Source organism: Falco cherrug, chromosome 9 (genome assembly GCF_023634085.1).
Source record: "Falco cherrug isolate bFalChe1 chromosome 9, bFalChe1.pri, whole genome shotgun sequence".
NCBI lineage: Eukaryota > Metazoa > Chordata > Aves > Falconiformes > Falconidae > Falco > Falco cherrug.
The window spans coordinates 6433521-6448273 of NC_073705.1; the positions used below are offsets into that span (position 1 = coordinate 6433521).

Consider the following 14753-nt stretch of genomic DNA (forward strand, 5'->3'; position numbering starts at 1 on the left):
CGCTCTGTGACAGCCCTGCACCGTATTTTCGAGTGGCTCAGCGGAAGGGCATCACAAAACAGAAGTGAGCTTGTGATTCTTTTGTAGCACAGTAAAATTAATTCCCCGACGAGAGTTACAAGCTGTTGCAGAGCAGGGGCTCTGTGTAACCTTGCCATTCTGTTACTCAAAGTATAAAGATGGAGCAAGGGTGCTGACATAGGCAGAGCTCGCCTTGTGCTCCGAGTGATGTATACGTTCCCTGTGGCAAGTTTGCTTAGGTTATTGCTGGGAACCTTGTTTGTTTTCCCAGAAGGTTTGGGAATTGCATTCCCAGGGACACCACCTGATTGTCTTGCTTTTTTTTGGTTTTTTTTGTAAACTGAATCTGTCGTTAGTCTTGGCCCCGACACTCCAGCGCGCACTTTGCTTACCCGTCCCTGTTTCAGGCTTACTGGGTTGTTTCCAGCGCAGCCGTTACCGCCGCAGCCCAGTGACCGTTACGCCCGGTGATGTGGGCCCCCGGCCCTGCGTGGCAGCGGAGGGGATGTGCAGGGACGCGGAGCTGGCCATACTTCTGGGAGGCGCGCTTGTCTCTGCGTGTAGGCTTTGATTTCACTGTATGTGGACATCCAGTTCCCAGCAATTAGAATTCCTTTAGTTCAAGTCATTGATTCCCACATTCTAATCTCCTTTCTGTCTGCTGCTCTGACTGGGGCTGCTGGCGCTGTGCTGGGTCCATGGGACAGTGTTCCCGCCAGGAAGGGGCTTCCAGCTTGTCCTGCAGCTCAGCTATCACATCGCTCCGCTCAGCTCCCTCCCTTCTGCTGGAGGCTGCTCCTCTTCCGCCAGAAGAGGATTTCTGCTGCTGCTCAAACCCGTCCTGACTCATGCCACAGTGTCCACCGGCTGTGGGATCGTTCATGGCTCTGACCACAGTCTGATTTGTGCTCATAAAATGAGGGATGAATGGTAAAGTGTAGCAGCACAGGTCAACGGAGAACGCAGCAGGTTCCAGCTGCCCCTTCTGTGTTTCTACAACGGATTGTTACTGGCTGCTGTGCAGGGCTGCTGTGTTCAGGCCTGTGCTTAGACCTCTGGTGTGTGACAAACACAAATAATCAGAAAATTAATGAGTTTTTAACTGTGAAAGAGTCATTGAGGTTTGCCACTGTGCAAACTGTGTGTTACAGACCAAACCCAGCCATCTAGACATCGAGTTACTCTTTGGAAAAAAAACAGTCACAAGTCAAGGTAACTAGGTCTATTTTTAACCAAATTTTATTGTAAATTTCATTTGAAGGAAATTTAATTTTTTACAAATTACAAAATTTACAATTACAAAAGAAATCAGGATCAGGATCATTACCTACAGCAAATCCAGTTTTGTGAAAAAATATATTCAAAAATTAAATATCAAAAGAAAGTTAAGTTCATTATTGAAAAAAACAAACCAACCTTTCATAAATTATCTTGCAGAAATGCTCAAGACACTGACAAAGTATTTTAACACTTTTTCTAGTACTGGCTTTGGGTGCTTGAAATAAAAACATCTGCTCTGCTAATTCTGTAAAGCGACGGAGCAGGAGCTTTTGCGCTGACTGCGGGGAGCAGCAGGGGATGCAGACAGACGCTCTGCGTGCGCTTTGCTGGTTTGTAGATGTCCGCACTGTTGTGGGTTTTGTAGCTTCTTGTTGCCTTTCAGGATATTTCAGTAGCTCGGTAACAGCTCTTATGACACAAGTCTGGTTTTCTTCTCAAAATAATACAGGCTGGAGTAATATTGGTTCATTTAGATCCTGTTGCTGCCTTCATTTTTCTACAATTTAAACACAAAAAGTGGAGTGGAACTAGAAGTTCACGTACACACCCCTCCTGGCAGGGACCTGGTGGTTAATCAGGTCCGTGTTTTGTGAAACGCCAGAAAGCTGTAGGACTATTACGGGTCTCTGTGGGATGAAGAACACCCCTACCTTTGCCTTTAGGTCAAGGCCACGCAGGGGCTGTGGCAGGACACGAGGGGCTCTGCCCCGGGGGTCTGGCCCAGCCCGCTGCTGCTACCTGGGGTCTGCGCCCTTTCTCACCAAGAGCCAGCCCGTCCCTTAAGGTGGGGGAGAATCAGACCAAGGGTGAAGGTTTGTTCCTCCGTAACCGCTCAGCACTTGCAGCCTGCCCTGCCAGCCCTGCTGTCCCGAGATGCGCTGCCTGCACCTTTTGTTCTCCTGTCGCACCTCCACTGCCGAGCAGAATGGCGCTCCCCGTTCTCCTGCAGGGTGCAGCTTCACTGTTCCACTGCAGCAAGGTGGCTGCCAGCGGGCCTGGCTCTGGCCTGGCACTGTATTAGACCTCCCTAAAGAGCATCTGCGAAGTACCCAAAGCAAATAATTCGTATGGAAAGTAACAGCAGTGTTATTTCTAATAAATAAATAAAAGCGACTGCAAGCTCACCGAAGTTAGGTCATTTCTTTACTTCATCAGTACTGTCTCCGACAAACTACAGCCAGCGTGGGATCGCCACTGTCAACTTCTCCTCAGTATTAGAGGGGAAATGATCTTACGCACAAAATATTCATTTTCTTGTCTCCCAATGGTTTGGTTTTTTTCTATTTTCCAAAATTGTCATTCTTCCTTTTAGCATGTAGAACACCTGTTCTTAAGTGGACAGACCTGATCAGTAGCTTTGTACTCTTCCCTTTGCTTAGAACTACTGAAACATTTACAGCTGCAGTAGAAAAAAAAATACCCAAAAGTAAAACCAAACAGTGTTTTTCTTCCAGTGGTGATTGGCTGTGGTGGGGGGATTCACACTCTGCTTATTAGCAGTACTTTGGAGATTACAAAGTAGACAGCGTTTTCTAAAATACTTCTCGGTGATAGTTGCAGTAATTATTCTGAAATGCTAATGATCTTAGACTATTTGGCCTGCTCTGCTGCATTTCTGTCCACAGGCTCTGCCACATTATGCTAAAGAAGCAGCAGCACACTCGACAGCTAAAACAGTAGCAAAGGAGAAGTAAAGCCACGCAATACATGTCCTGTTTAGGGCAATGCGGAAAGTGAACGCTGTGTCTCACTCCAACACAAACCCAGGTTTTGTGGTAAAGGTCACTGTATTCACTAAATTCCGCTCTTTTTTATTGACAAGCCCAAACCTGTCTGTCCCGAGAGGTACGGGTCGTGAAATACCCCCCTCTCCCCTCCTCGCACAAACAAGTACTACCTGATGTTCAAACACTGTCTCTTACTCAGGCCTGCTCTGTGGTCCTGCTGCTTCGTGCCAACTCCTGACCTTGAGGCACCTGCTCTGTGTGGGTGGCAGATACTACAGCTGTGAACAGATGGGGGAAACATCCAGCCCAACATCAACCTGGCTGCAAAGTCCAGTCAAAGCAAAGCGATCAGTTCTTCTAATACAAACGTCCTGCTTTCAAGAGGGTGAATACTGTAACTGGCAACTCAGCCTGAGAAAGGCACTTAAAATATTGCTATGGTTTAGTCTAGTCTTAGGAAAAGACTTAAGTAGACGTGTCTACTGTAGCACGGTAGTACTTGTTTTCTGGTATGTGATGCTGACTCTGGCCTAGTTTTGGACGGGCAGCAGCAGCTCCAGGAGATACCGCCCATCAGTGACCCGTCAGCTTTGCAGAGGAGGCACAGGCACGTATTTTTTTGAAACCTTCACATTATTTCTCAATACAGTGGTTTAATTTCCATTAATTAGACCTGCCTCGCTTATTTGCAGTGACTGCATGGCAGTGACAGTTGCAAGGGCTGCAAGCCCCTGCGTGACAGAGAGGGAGGCAGAAGCGGCGAGGCGGGGCAGCGTGCAGGTGGCTGCGCCCTGTTGGCTGGTGCCACACAGCCCCATGTTCTGCCAGCGGTTCTGGGTACCCCACCGCTCCTGCCACTGCTTGCTGCCCCTCCTCCACTGCCCCCCCCCAGAACTTCTGGTTTTCCCTCCCAGACTTCACTGCCCCCGCCAGCAGACCGGTTTTACACAAATCGTTTATGGGATAAGCTGCAATAACCGAGCTCGTTCAAGCAGCTGAATCTTCCTGCCCCGTAACAGCAGGCACTGCCCGTGGCCTAGGAAGTAGCTGAAAGCAGCACAGACCTGTCCTACAGAAACACAACTTGACACCTAAGACGGAGACACCGCAGCAGCTCCGTGACTGTTAACGGATGACACAGCACCTGTTGTGTGACCCCAGGTCTTAGATCAGCCGCTCAGTTGGTGGCATCTTGATTACATTCCACATTTCCACTCGAGCCCCATCTTTTTCTTGACGGCTTGGGCTGTATGTTCCCTGAGTTGCTCTCCTCCTCTTCATGACAATCACCGTGGCTGCAACAACTGCAAGGAGTAGGGCAGCCCCTGCAGCCCCGACTGCTCCCACAACGGAGGAGTTGCTAAGATGCGCCCACACTGGCTGCTGTGGTAGAACAGGGTGTTACTCAGAGCTTCTGCGTAGACAGTGCTGCATTTCACATCCCTCATCCCGCCTCCCCGAAGCTGCACTGAGCCAACAGCAGCGCTGGACAGGAGCTTCCCCCCTTTCACCGTCATCCCCCCCCCATGTCACAAAAGAGCCCAGGGAAGGCAGGAGCAGCCCGGTGGCCTCTCCTGCCCCACGTAAGCTTCAAGTGCAGCATCTGGCAACAGGCACTGCCACCAGCTCCAGCACTGGCCCCCACCCCCGCAAAGTTCCGACTGCACCTCTGCTGCGCGGTACCCGTGGGAATGTCTAACAGAGATCACTTCATAAAACATGGATTGGTACAATGATTTCAGTAATTCCTGACAATCCCCTGTAACGCCCTGGCTGGCACAGGGCAGGAGTTCACAGCTGCTGTTGCTGTTGAGGACTGCTTGTGAAAACCTCACACCTGAGCTGCAAACGCTTTGAATGGTTTGCAATTATTGAAAAAACAGAACAGTATATACAAACCAATCGTAAATACCCTCTGTACAACGCTCCTTAAAAGTATATATAGATCTCAATCTGTAAATTAGTGCCTCATTTAGCCCTGCCTTTTTAACGCAGATTTCGCTATGCCATTGCTGCCTGAAAGGTGGAACGGAGCAAGGGCAACTTCAAAGCAGGCGCACCCCAGCAGCTCCTGCAGAGGGGAGGGTACGGGGGGGCTGTGGGGCAGCAGAGAGGGGAGTAAGGAGGCTCACTTTGAGCCAGCGCAGTGCAATTGCCTCAATTAACTGAAACCAGCTGGAACAGCTATTGCATACACAGTCTGCCTTGTACTTCTAGGTCCATGTCTTCATTACCATGCCTTAAGGAAACTGAGATAGGGTGGATCTGTGGCTGCAAGTGCTGGAAAAAGATCAAGGTCAAAGCCGACCTTGCAGGTGCATCTCCTTGTCATGGCAGCGCCTATATTAACCGCTCTTCAGGTGGCACCTTTAGGACACTGTCCATCTCCAGCCGAGCTCCTGCCACTTCTTGCTGACTCGGACTGTAGGTTCCCTCTGATTGGCGCCTCTTCCTTGCAGTGAGAATCATGAATATGAGCCCAATACTGAGCAGCAGTAAAGAACCACAGGCTACAGGGACAGCTACTTCAATTAGTGGGGAGGGGAAGAGAGCACCTGGAGTCCCTTTCTGTAAAAGAAATTAATGAAGAAACAATGAAACTCCAGTGGTTACAATAACTTAATCTGAAGAACCCAAATGGTCAGAGATTAGAGGGAAGAAGTTTTTTAGAAAAGCAAAAAAAAAAAAAAAAAAAAGAACAGGCAGAAGATCTGTACCTGAATGGAAAAGGACAACAAGTACAGGGCTTGAGGGCACCTGCACAAAGAATGCTCATGTTCTCTCTTTAATCTCTCCGCAAAACACATTCAAATTTATTTTATAAAATGGACTGATTTTAATACAAAGAACAGACACTAACACATTCTGAATATTTTTTTTTCCAATTCAAAACAAGTGACACTCAATGACACTCTTTAACTGGCAGCTTTGGTGAAGCTGATCTCAAGAGGGCAGAGTTATAAACAGAGATTTACCGATGGAACAGTTAATGCCATTACAATAATTCACGCATGGACAGAATTACCACAAGGAAAAAAACAAAGGATTTACTGAGCTGGGCAGCTAACCGGCGTGGAGACGGCAAAACTGAGTGCAGACAATTTACGGGACCAGTCCCAGAGCTACAAACTTGCTACAAGGAAAGCTGTCCCTTGCTAGTGAAGACAATGCACAGCTGTTTGTTACAGTTAGAACAGCAGTAAGTAAGAGCCTGAGCAACACTGCAGGTATTAGGTGAGGAAAAACTGTCCAAATAATACCACACACTCCGTATTCTCCCCTCTGCTTACGGTTTTTCACACCAGGATAGCCCCTGAAGATTTAAATGCCAGTGTATTCAGCATCCACAGTGGAAATCTTTTAAGGGGCCTCCTTACCAATATCAGACTAAAACACGTAGGCGTCGCTAGGAAAGATCTATCCCATGTTGAAAAAAAAAAACCAAACCCACCTATAAATTTAATGGAGTAATACGAATTTTCAGTAACGCCAGAAAATTTCCTTGAGCAGGGAAATGATACTAAAAAAAAAGTTCAACAATGCCTCTGATGGCAAGGTAGAGAATTTATTTAGCTGTTAAACTATCCATCACAACAAGATTATATGCAGCCTTGGGATTCAACACTTCCTTGAAGATTCTGGGACAGGGAGATGTAGTAAGTTTCAGGTTTAACAGTTAACCAGTCTAGGAAAGACTAGAATACAAACCAAGGACTGACACACCTTGCAGGAACATTGGGAAATCCTAGGGCAAATGATTTTAAATAATTTAAATAGCGAATGGCAAAAGCTAGATCCATTGAATTTGTAGCTCAAAACTTTCAAATTACAAAGGCACATACTTTAGTGTCCACATTGGATAAAAATGCTCTGAAACAGACTTGAAGACAACTTGCAGCAGGAAGGGGGAGGATGTTAGAAAGGTCAGTATGTGGATGGGGGATGGAGATGATAAAAGGCCCAAGTACTGAGAAGACAGAAATGTAGCCGAATGAGTATTCTTTAGATTCTGGTGGAATTAAGGATGGTACAGAACACAACAACAAAGAACTAAAAAAATTGTAGAATTTTTTTCATTTAAAGAAAGCTCTGAAATTACAATAAGCCTAAAAATAAGAAATATTTCTTATGGCTAAAAATAGTATCTGCCACCTTACAGATAAAATAAAAGAATTCAAGCTTGATTATTTACAACTTTTGGATGCTGCACAGTCTGTGCTAATGTCACAAAGCATTAGAGCGCAGGAGGAATATTCCCAGAGTACCTGGAAGTCCTTCTGCCATTGACTGAAGTTTAAGTTGACTCTCTAAGCCTGCCAAGACTCAAGCGATGTGCTGGGGTTAGTTCTGATTTTGCACAGCATGCGGATTAGTCACATGGTACCAAGGCTACAGGAGTTTTTTTGCAGTCCACCCTCCGGCCTGCTCTTTAGTTGCTGCTGCTGGTGGGAGGGAGAAAGAGAGTGCAGCTACCATCCCTCCGCTTCCACAGCTATTGTTAACAGCTAGTGGAGCCAACAGCCATCCCCTGTCCTCCTCCCTGCCCCACATCACAGGCCCTGGCCTTTGAAGAGGGAAGAGACAGATGGTTCTGCAGAAAGTAACAGGGATGATGACAGTGCATACAAGGAATCTACACGAAGTGTCCTGGGACAGAGGAGACAGAGATGCCTGAAGGAGTCTATGCATGCAAACGGGAATTGTCAGGGGTGACCTCATGGCATATGCATGACAGAACCTTTAGTAACAGCAACAGCAGCAAACCCCACCTAGGCACACAGCCGTTTCCATGCAGTGTGGGTTAGTACATTCCCAGGTTACCAGACAAGCTACCTGTCCGTGCAACAGCTTTACAGAGAAAAAGCAAGTGTATGATGTAACAACTTCCACACAGGCAGGATTCCAGCCTCAAACAGCAGTGCTTGCCTTATGCAGAAAAGGAAAAGCATCGCTGAGACTGCCCACCTGCCAGGCCCAGCAGGGCAGAAGCAGACTCAGCAGGTAAAGGATGCTGCTACTCTACTTGTACCTGAATCACTTTTAGCCAGACTTCATGTGACTGCCCTCCTCCAAACCCATCCATTTCTACCCAGACGATCTTTGGAGAGATCTTTGGTGCTTTGCAATGCTTATCCAAGATAAAATGCCAGCTGAAATTCCGTTCTCTGGGAAATTGGGTGGGGAGATATAAGTAGTATCTCCTTTTAACAGGTCCAGCTGCAGTAGTTTGATTTTACTGTCCAGGGAGTCATAAATCTATGGAAAGTTAGACAGCCCTGGAAACCATATGGCAGCCCATGCAGATACTGAGAAGTATTTGCTGCCATTGCTCATACGCTGGAGACTGGCGTGCAACAGCACCACACAGAAAAATACAATTTCCCGCTACAGGTTTCTTTAGTACCCACCGATTTCCTAACTGTGCTTAGCAGCGTGCTTTCGCCAGGACATGCAGGGGACTGTGCAACACGCAGGCAGCCTCACTAACACCCACGGAACCCAAGGACTGCGCTAAGCCCACTTTTGCTGCTCCTCACAGCTCAAGTTTGGCAGAATAGACAGGAGCTTCCACGAGCAAAGGGAAGTGCTTACGTTAACGTCGCAGCGCTCTCCCGTGTAGCTGGCACTGCACAAACACTCGTATTTGTTCTCAGAGTCTTGACACGTACCTCCATTCTGGCAAGGGTTCGGATCACACTCATTTATGTTAATTTGACAACTGGAGAGGAAAAGTGTATTAGAATTAAATGAAATTTCTCACATCTGTTTTTGTGCCATAGAATGTAAAATCATACAGTCTACGAAACCCTCATTTATTTGAGAAGTTCCTGTCGCATCTTTTTCAGGTGCTTTCCAGGGTCCAACAACATGAAATTTTTACCCATCCATACCAATCCTCCTTTTGCCATTTCCGTGTGACCGAAGCCAGTGCGGGTCTCTAGCACAGTTAATGAACATTCATGAGGCACAAGGAACTTGGAAGCTGTTCACACTGCAGAAATTGGTATTGTCAGCAGGATCACATCAAGCCTGCCTCTTCTACAAGTAACAGCTAGGTTACAGTTTTGGAGCAGTTGTTTCAGTGGAAGAGGATGAAGCATTTCAACCTGCTCAGCTACCCCGCTGATGCAAGAACAAGCGCACTAGCTCCTTTGCAAGCACCAGAAAAACAGCACTTACTTCCTTCCAGTGAAGCCTGGCTTGCAAGTGCAGTTGGCTCCCCAGCTCTCGCTGATGCACTTGCCACCGTTCAGACAGGTGAAGTTCTTGCCACATTGCTCAGGTGGGAATGGCCATCTGTGAAAAGCAAGAGACAACAGCCCTTAAAACAGTGGTGTTGAGCTGGCAAGGTCATAAGCACAGTCATTGGTATTTCTAGGAAGGGGTTTGGCACAGGTGGAGAAGGGAATAGTCTCAGAAATCATCCATAATGTGACGGTACTACTTTGGGCATGCCCTGAGAACATGCAGGAGCCGTATATCAGTACTAGGACTATACTCACACAGGTGCCTAGCCTTGCTGATAAAAATATAAACAGAGACAGGACACGTCTGGAATACCAAACTGCAGCACAGCCAGGCCACCAGAAGGATAACACAAGTACTAGGTAACTCTACACCAGAATGACGAAAGAACAACAGGAACTTCAGCCTGGGTAGATTAGAAAACTGAAGCTCAGCCATGTAAGTATTTATCTCGGTGTTCAATATTTTAACAGGTACAAGTAGATGCAAGGTTAAATAACACGCCGATTCCTACTTCCTTTACCAATATAAGACATACCTTTGTGACTAAAACATACTGGATTTTTTCCAAACTAATACAAATGCTATAGATGTAGACCTTATCAAAAAACACCCAGCCCTCCTCCTGACTCCATATCAATTTCTCACCAAATTTTAAGTGAGCTCCATGGAAGGATCATGAAGTGTGCACTGCTAAGCAGCACAGGCAATATGGTGACAGGTAAAGAAACTTTCCTCCCCCAGTATGTATTTGATAAGGAGCAGAATACTCAAAGGGACATTGTTTTAACCAATACGCAGAAACAATGCCCTTAGACTTAGGACCAATGCCACAAAATACAACCAAGCCCTTGTTGAAGGAGTGTTCTTAATTAATCTAGGAGTGCACATGTATTTTTATCTAATATTGTAGGAAAGCATTTGGCAGGGTAAGGCTTTTTTTGCAGAGGTAGTAGCAATGGGCACCTTCATTAGCACTGGTAGCTCTCTGCTTACAGGCAGGCTGAGTAGTGCTTGAAAGTTGGCCATGTATCACTAGTAGCAAAAATAAGTACAGTTGGGAACTCCTGCTACAGGATTACAAATCTCAATAAACCCAGTGTCAAAAGTTTTATCCAAAACAGCATTCTCAGCAGAGATTAGATTGTCCCTCTTCTGCGCTCTGCACAGGACCCATCCTCACTGGGACCATTTCTATCACTCCAGGACATTCAGTGCACCTGAAACTTCAGAATAAGCTGGCTCCATCCTCTGGGGGCTTGGAGGCTCCTTGCATTTCATAAGCAGGCCCGCAGGGTATTATTGGTTTGATCTGGTTTTGTTTTGTTTAAATCAATACAGGAGAATGCCAGAGGGGAGTCAAATCCTGGAAAAGGTGGATTTCTTGGGGAATGCAAGAAGGAAGTGACAAGCAGCTACAGCACTTGCACTTTAAATGGCTCTGAGATGTAGCATAGGGATAACCCACACAAAAAGAAAGGATCCTTATCTGCATGAGGCTGAGCACCTTTCAGTGAGGATTTGGATCCAGACAGCACCTTCCAGTTCACAGCAGAATGTAGGTGTTTTACCTACCAGATACTTGCAATGAAAAAGTGTCCTGAAGTATCCCAAAGTAAAAGTTCGGTTCATGTGGGGGCTCCTCTGACCCCTGCATCAAACCAACCAAGACACTTACTCGCAGCGAGGTCCAGAATACTGAGGCGGGCACTTGCAGGAGTAGCCATAAACGCCATCAATGCAGGTAGCTCCATTCAGGCACTGGTGCCGCACACAGTCATCAACATTGATGTCACACTTCTTCCCAATGTACCCCCGGAAGCATTCACACTGAAAATCTGCTACTGCATCAACACAGTCCCCATGAACACACGGGTTTGACTGGCAGTCATCAACGTTAGACTCACACAGCAGCCCTGCCCAGCCAGCACTGCAGGCACAGCTGAAGGAATTGAACAAGTCCTGGCAGGTGCCAGCATTGAGGCAAGGGCTAGAAGCGCAAACATCAGCCCCAGTGCAGCCCAGCTGGATGGTCCTTCTGCTGGACTGCTGGAACTGTTCCGGCTGGGGGTACGCGAGATGGGCAGCGAACGGCAGGTAGATCCCCCCTATCTTCACTTGTCCCAGGCAGCCAGTGAAATTTTCAGCTAGAACAATTACTGCATTGTTCTTCAGGAAGTCCAGGTTCCCAGCACTTCCCTGCAGAGTTGTATTAACAGACCCATCCAAACGAGCCAGCCACCTGGAAGAAAGTGCAGATGGCTCTTCCATAGACACAGAGATGGTATGCCAGGCACCATCCGTGACGGACTTCTGACTCAGAAAGCTGACACCTTCGATGCTGTTCCCACTCCTGATGTCCACGAGCAGGGAGGAGTTCTTGATAGCTATCTGGAGGGAATCCACTTCTTCCACAGCCCGCAGCAAAATAGCATCTTCATCCCTGGTTCTGAAATCCACACGGAGGCTGCTCAGAGTTCGAGTCACTGACGTATTGGTGGTAAATTCAATAGCAGCATAACTATTAAATGTTGCATTAGCCAGACCTATAAATAAAGGGGTAGAACATAAGGGATTTGAAAGACAGTTGGTGTCATGTTTGAGACAGGCAGACTCCTGGCACGTTCCCTCCCTTAAGAATCATGTAAGCTTAGTGTGAGTAGGATTACAAGCCTACCTGCTGGCATCCTTAAAGCTCTTCCTGTTTACAACTGCACCTCTAATAATAATATCAAGCCTCTGCGTAGCAATTTCTACTCATTAGTCTCACAGCACTGCACGAAAATACAACTATTCCCCTTTTACTGCTAGAAAAACTAGAAAATAATACATCAGGAAATAAAACAGGAAAGTAATACATCCAAAGCTGCTGAGGTGGCCAGCGACAGAGCCGGGAACACCCCAACATCCTGAGTTCCAGGACACTTTCTACCCATTAAACAACACTCGCTCCGCATCAGGGCATCATTAACTAACTAGTTTCCTTCATTCTCCATGGTTCTGTCTTAGGAGAAAACTGAGACACGTTTGCAATACTTAATTGGGTCCTACTTGGTGAAATAACCCGAGACTCTAGAAATGGCTGAACACTAAGAGAGCAGCATAGGCCTTGTGCTGCAATGATAAGGTAGGCAACCACTCCACAGAAGTAGATAGTTCTCCCCTGATCCCCTTATCAAGTCAAAGCAACTATCTGTGAAGAAAACACCTTTGAGTACCATCTTTGCTCTGTCACAACCTGGCGGTAAACCCCTAAAGTACACGCTGCCCTCAAAAGTGTGTGCCTGGGCATCATTCCATTTCCTTTCTGCAGCATGTTTGCATTTATCGCAACAGTACAAACTGGGAATACTGATCATAGACAGTGAACAGCAGGGATTTTACCAACATGAGAGAACAATATTTTACCAACAATTGTGAGAACAATACTTACACACATATCCTGCCAGGACATCTATACAGGTGGTAGCTTCAGGACATGGGTCACTTGCACACCAGACTCTCTCTTCACAAAATTTCCCAGTGAAATTTGCTGGACAGCTGCAATGGAAATCATTCCAAGTGACAATGCATCTGCCACCATTCTGACATGGTTCAGACTGAAAAATAGAACGGCGGAATTTAGGAGCAGTGTAATTCATCTTTGGATCTAAGAGAATGTGGTAGAAGGAAATGCAACAACAAAGATTAGTACCAGCAGTGCTTGAATCAAGCAAGAAGGTTAATTAAAACAGTGACTCAATAGCAGCAAAAGAAGCACAAAGGTCTCTGCCCGATAAATTCCTGAGACCCTGCCTATCCTGTGTGATCAACCCTGCTGATGAATAGAAACTCCCCAGGCAGAGCCCCACCAATCTGGAAAAGAACACAACACAAAAGCAAAAGCAAGAAACAGATGAAACAAGCTGCAATGCTCCTGAAAACCTCACCAAGTTCTGTCGCTAGAAGGACACACCTAATACCAGAGACAATACCTTACAGCACCATGAGCAAGAAGGGCAAAATTAGGGAATATGGCCTCTCCATCTCCACGGGTGGCATAAAGGAGAGAAAACTTCTGATCTAAGGGCACCATGGAGACAGTTCCTTGAACTGCTGTTGCTGAAGCCACAAATGCCTGGGGGAAGAGGTTGCTGTGCAACTGAAACAGGAGGAAGGGAGGAGGTGGAAAGGTTACTGGTGAGAGGCTGGAGCCTGGAACATCCATGTGGGCTCAGCAAATGGAGGTGGGCAGCACAAGAGCCGGACTGCCCAAGTTCAAACAACTACAAAAAATACCAGGCAGCTAAAGAAAACTTGGTGCTTAAATTGTATCTAGTACACCGGAGTGACACAGAAGCATACGGGACCACACGTCCTTCAATATTGAAAAAAACCACCACAAACCAAACACTTCTCGTCTTCCTGATATCAGCAACAGTCAAATTTTTCTGTAATCACAGAACTATAATAAACAACTACACGTATGTATAGACAAACGAGAGACATCATACCTTGCAGGTGTTATCAGAGATGCAACCATTCACAAGATTACCACTTTGAGAACTATTGAGTTCCTGTGGCAGACTGTAGTTCTCAACCTGAAAAAACTCTATTTGGTGGCTGTTCAGTTGGATGTCTTGCAAACAGCCTTTAAAATAGCCTCCCCACGCATCACTGCTGTCTGGGTTAGGGTGTCCACCAATATACACTTCATAACCAGCTAGAAGAGGTCTTGCTACGAGCTGTCCTAGCTCCACATATGCATCTGACTGGTGAGCACCAACAATTCCTCCTTGGAAAGACAGAGCTACCAAATGTCTTCTCCCATCAACTAAATTTTCTGGGAATGTCACAGTATCTGTCGATAACATCTCTATCTTCAGCTTGCCGTTCTTCAAGTATATAGTGAGGCAGGGGTCAGTTTTGTTGCTGATTTGCAATAGCAAACCGTTAGGTTTCCGACTACGAATGAAAAAGGAGATGTTGAAGTTTGCACCAAGGCTATCAGAAAGGGTGAAAGAGGCAAAGCTGGTGGAATTCTCTAGGCCAAATGTTGCTGCTGGGCGCTCTGGAAGAGAAAAGAAGTGCACATCAGCTCAATGTCAAGGGGAACGCAGCTGGCACAGGGATATTCGAAGCTGCAGCTCCTTATGAATGGGGCAAGATCGTTCTTCCCAACATCTTCAACATGCACCACGGTAATTATGCTCTCTCCCCACACAGGTCTGTGAAGTTAAGAAGTAGGTGAATGTGTCCTTGCTTTCTCTGGAGGATGTGAATTCAAGCACCCAAGTAGCAGAAGAGGGAAATACAGGCCTAGCAGATTTACTCAAGGACTTGTAAGCTACAAAGTTGCTTTTAAAATTCATAAATTTGGTAACAGCAGAATAACTTTGTACTTGCCATGTTTAGGGCTCAGGAGTGAAACAAAAACCTGGAACAATATTAATATAAGCCTTGCAGGAACAAAAAAAAATGCAAATATATATGATTTTA

General features: G+C 46.4%; 1 protein-coding gene across 1 annotated transcript in view; it reads right to left on the bottom strand.

The window, feature by feature from the left end:
* Positions 1-4279: 4279 nt before the first annotated feature.
* Positions 4280-14753, bottom strand: part of CRB2 (crumbs cell polarity complex component 2) — a 39963-nt gene continuing 29489 nt past the window's right edge. The window contains exons 8-13 of the mRNA XM_055720328.1: positions 13769-14325; positions 12709-12874; positions 10954-11821; positions 9210-9326; positions 8622-8748; positions 4280-5597 (exon numbers count right to left, since the gene is read on the bottom strand). Of these exons, the coding sequence (XP_055576303.1) occupies positions 5370-5597; positions 8622-8748; positions 9210-9326; positions 10954-11821; positions 12709-12874; positions 13769-14325 (2063 nt within the window). The 3' untranslated portion in view covers positions 4280-5369. The remainder of the gene's footprint in view (positions 5598-8621; positions 8749-9209; positions 9327-10953; positions 11822-12708; positions 12875-13768; positions 14326-14753) is intronic.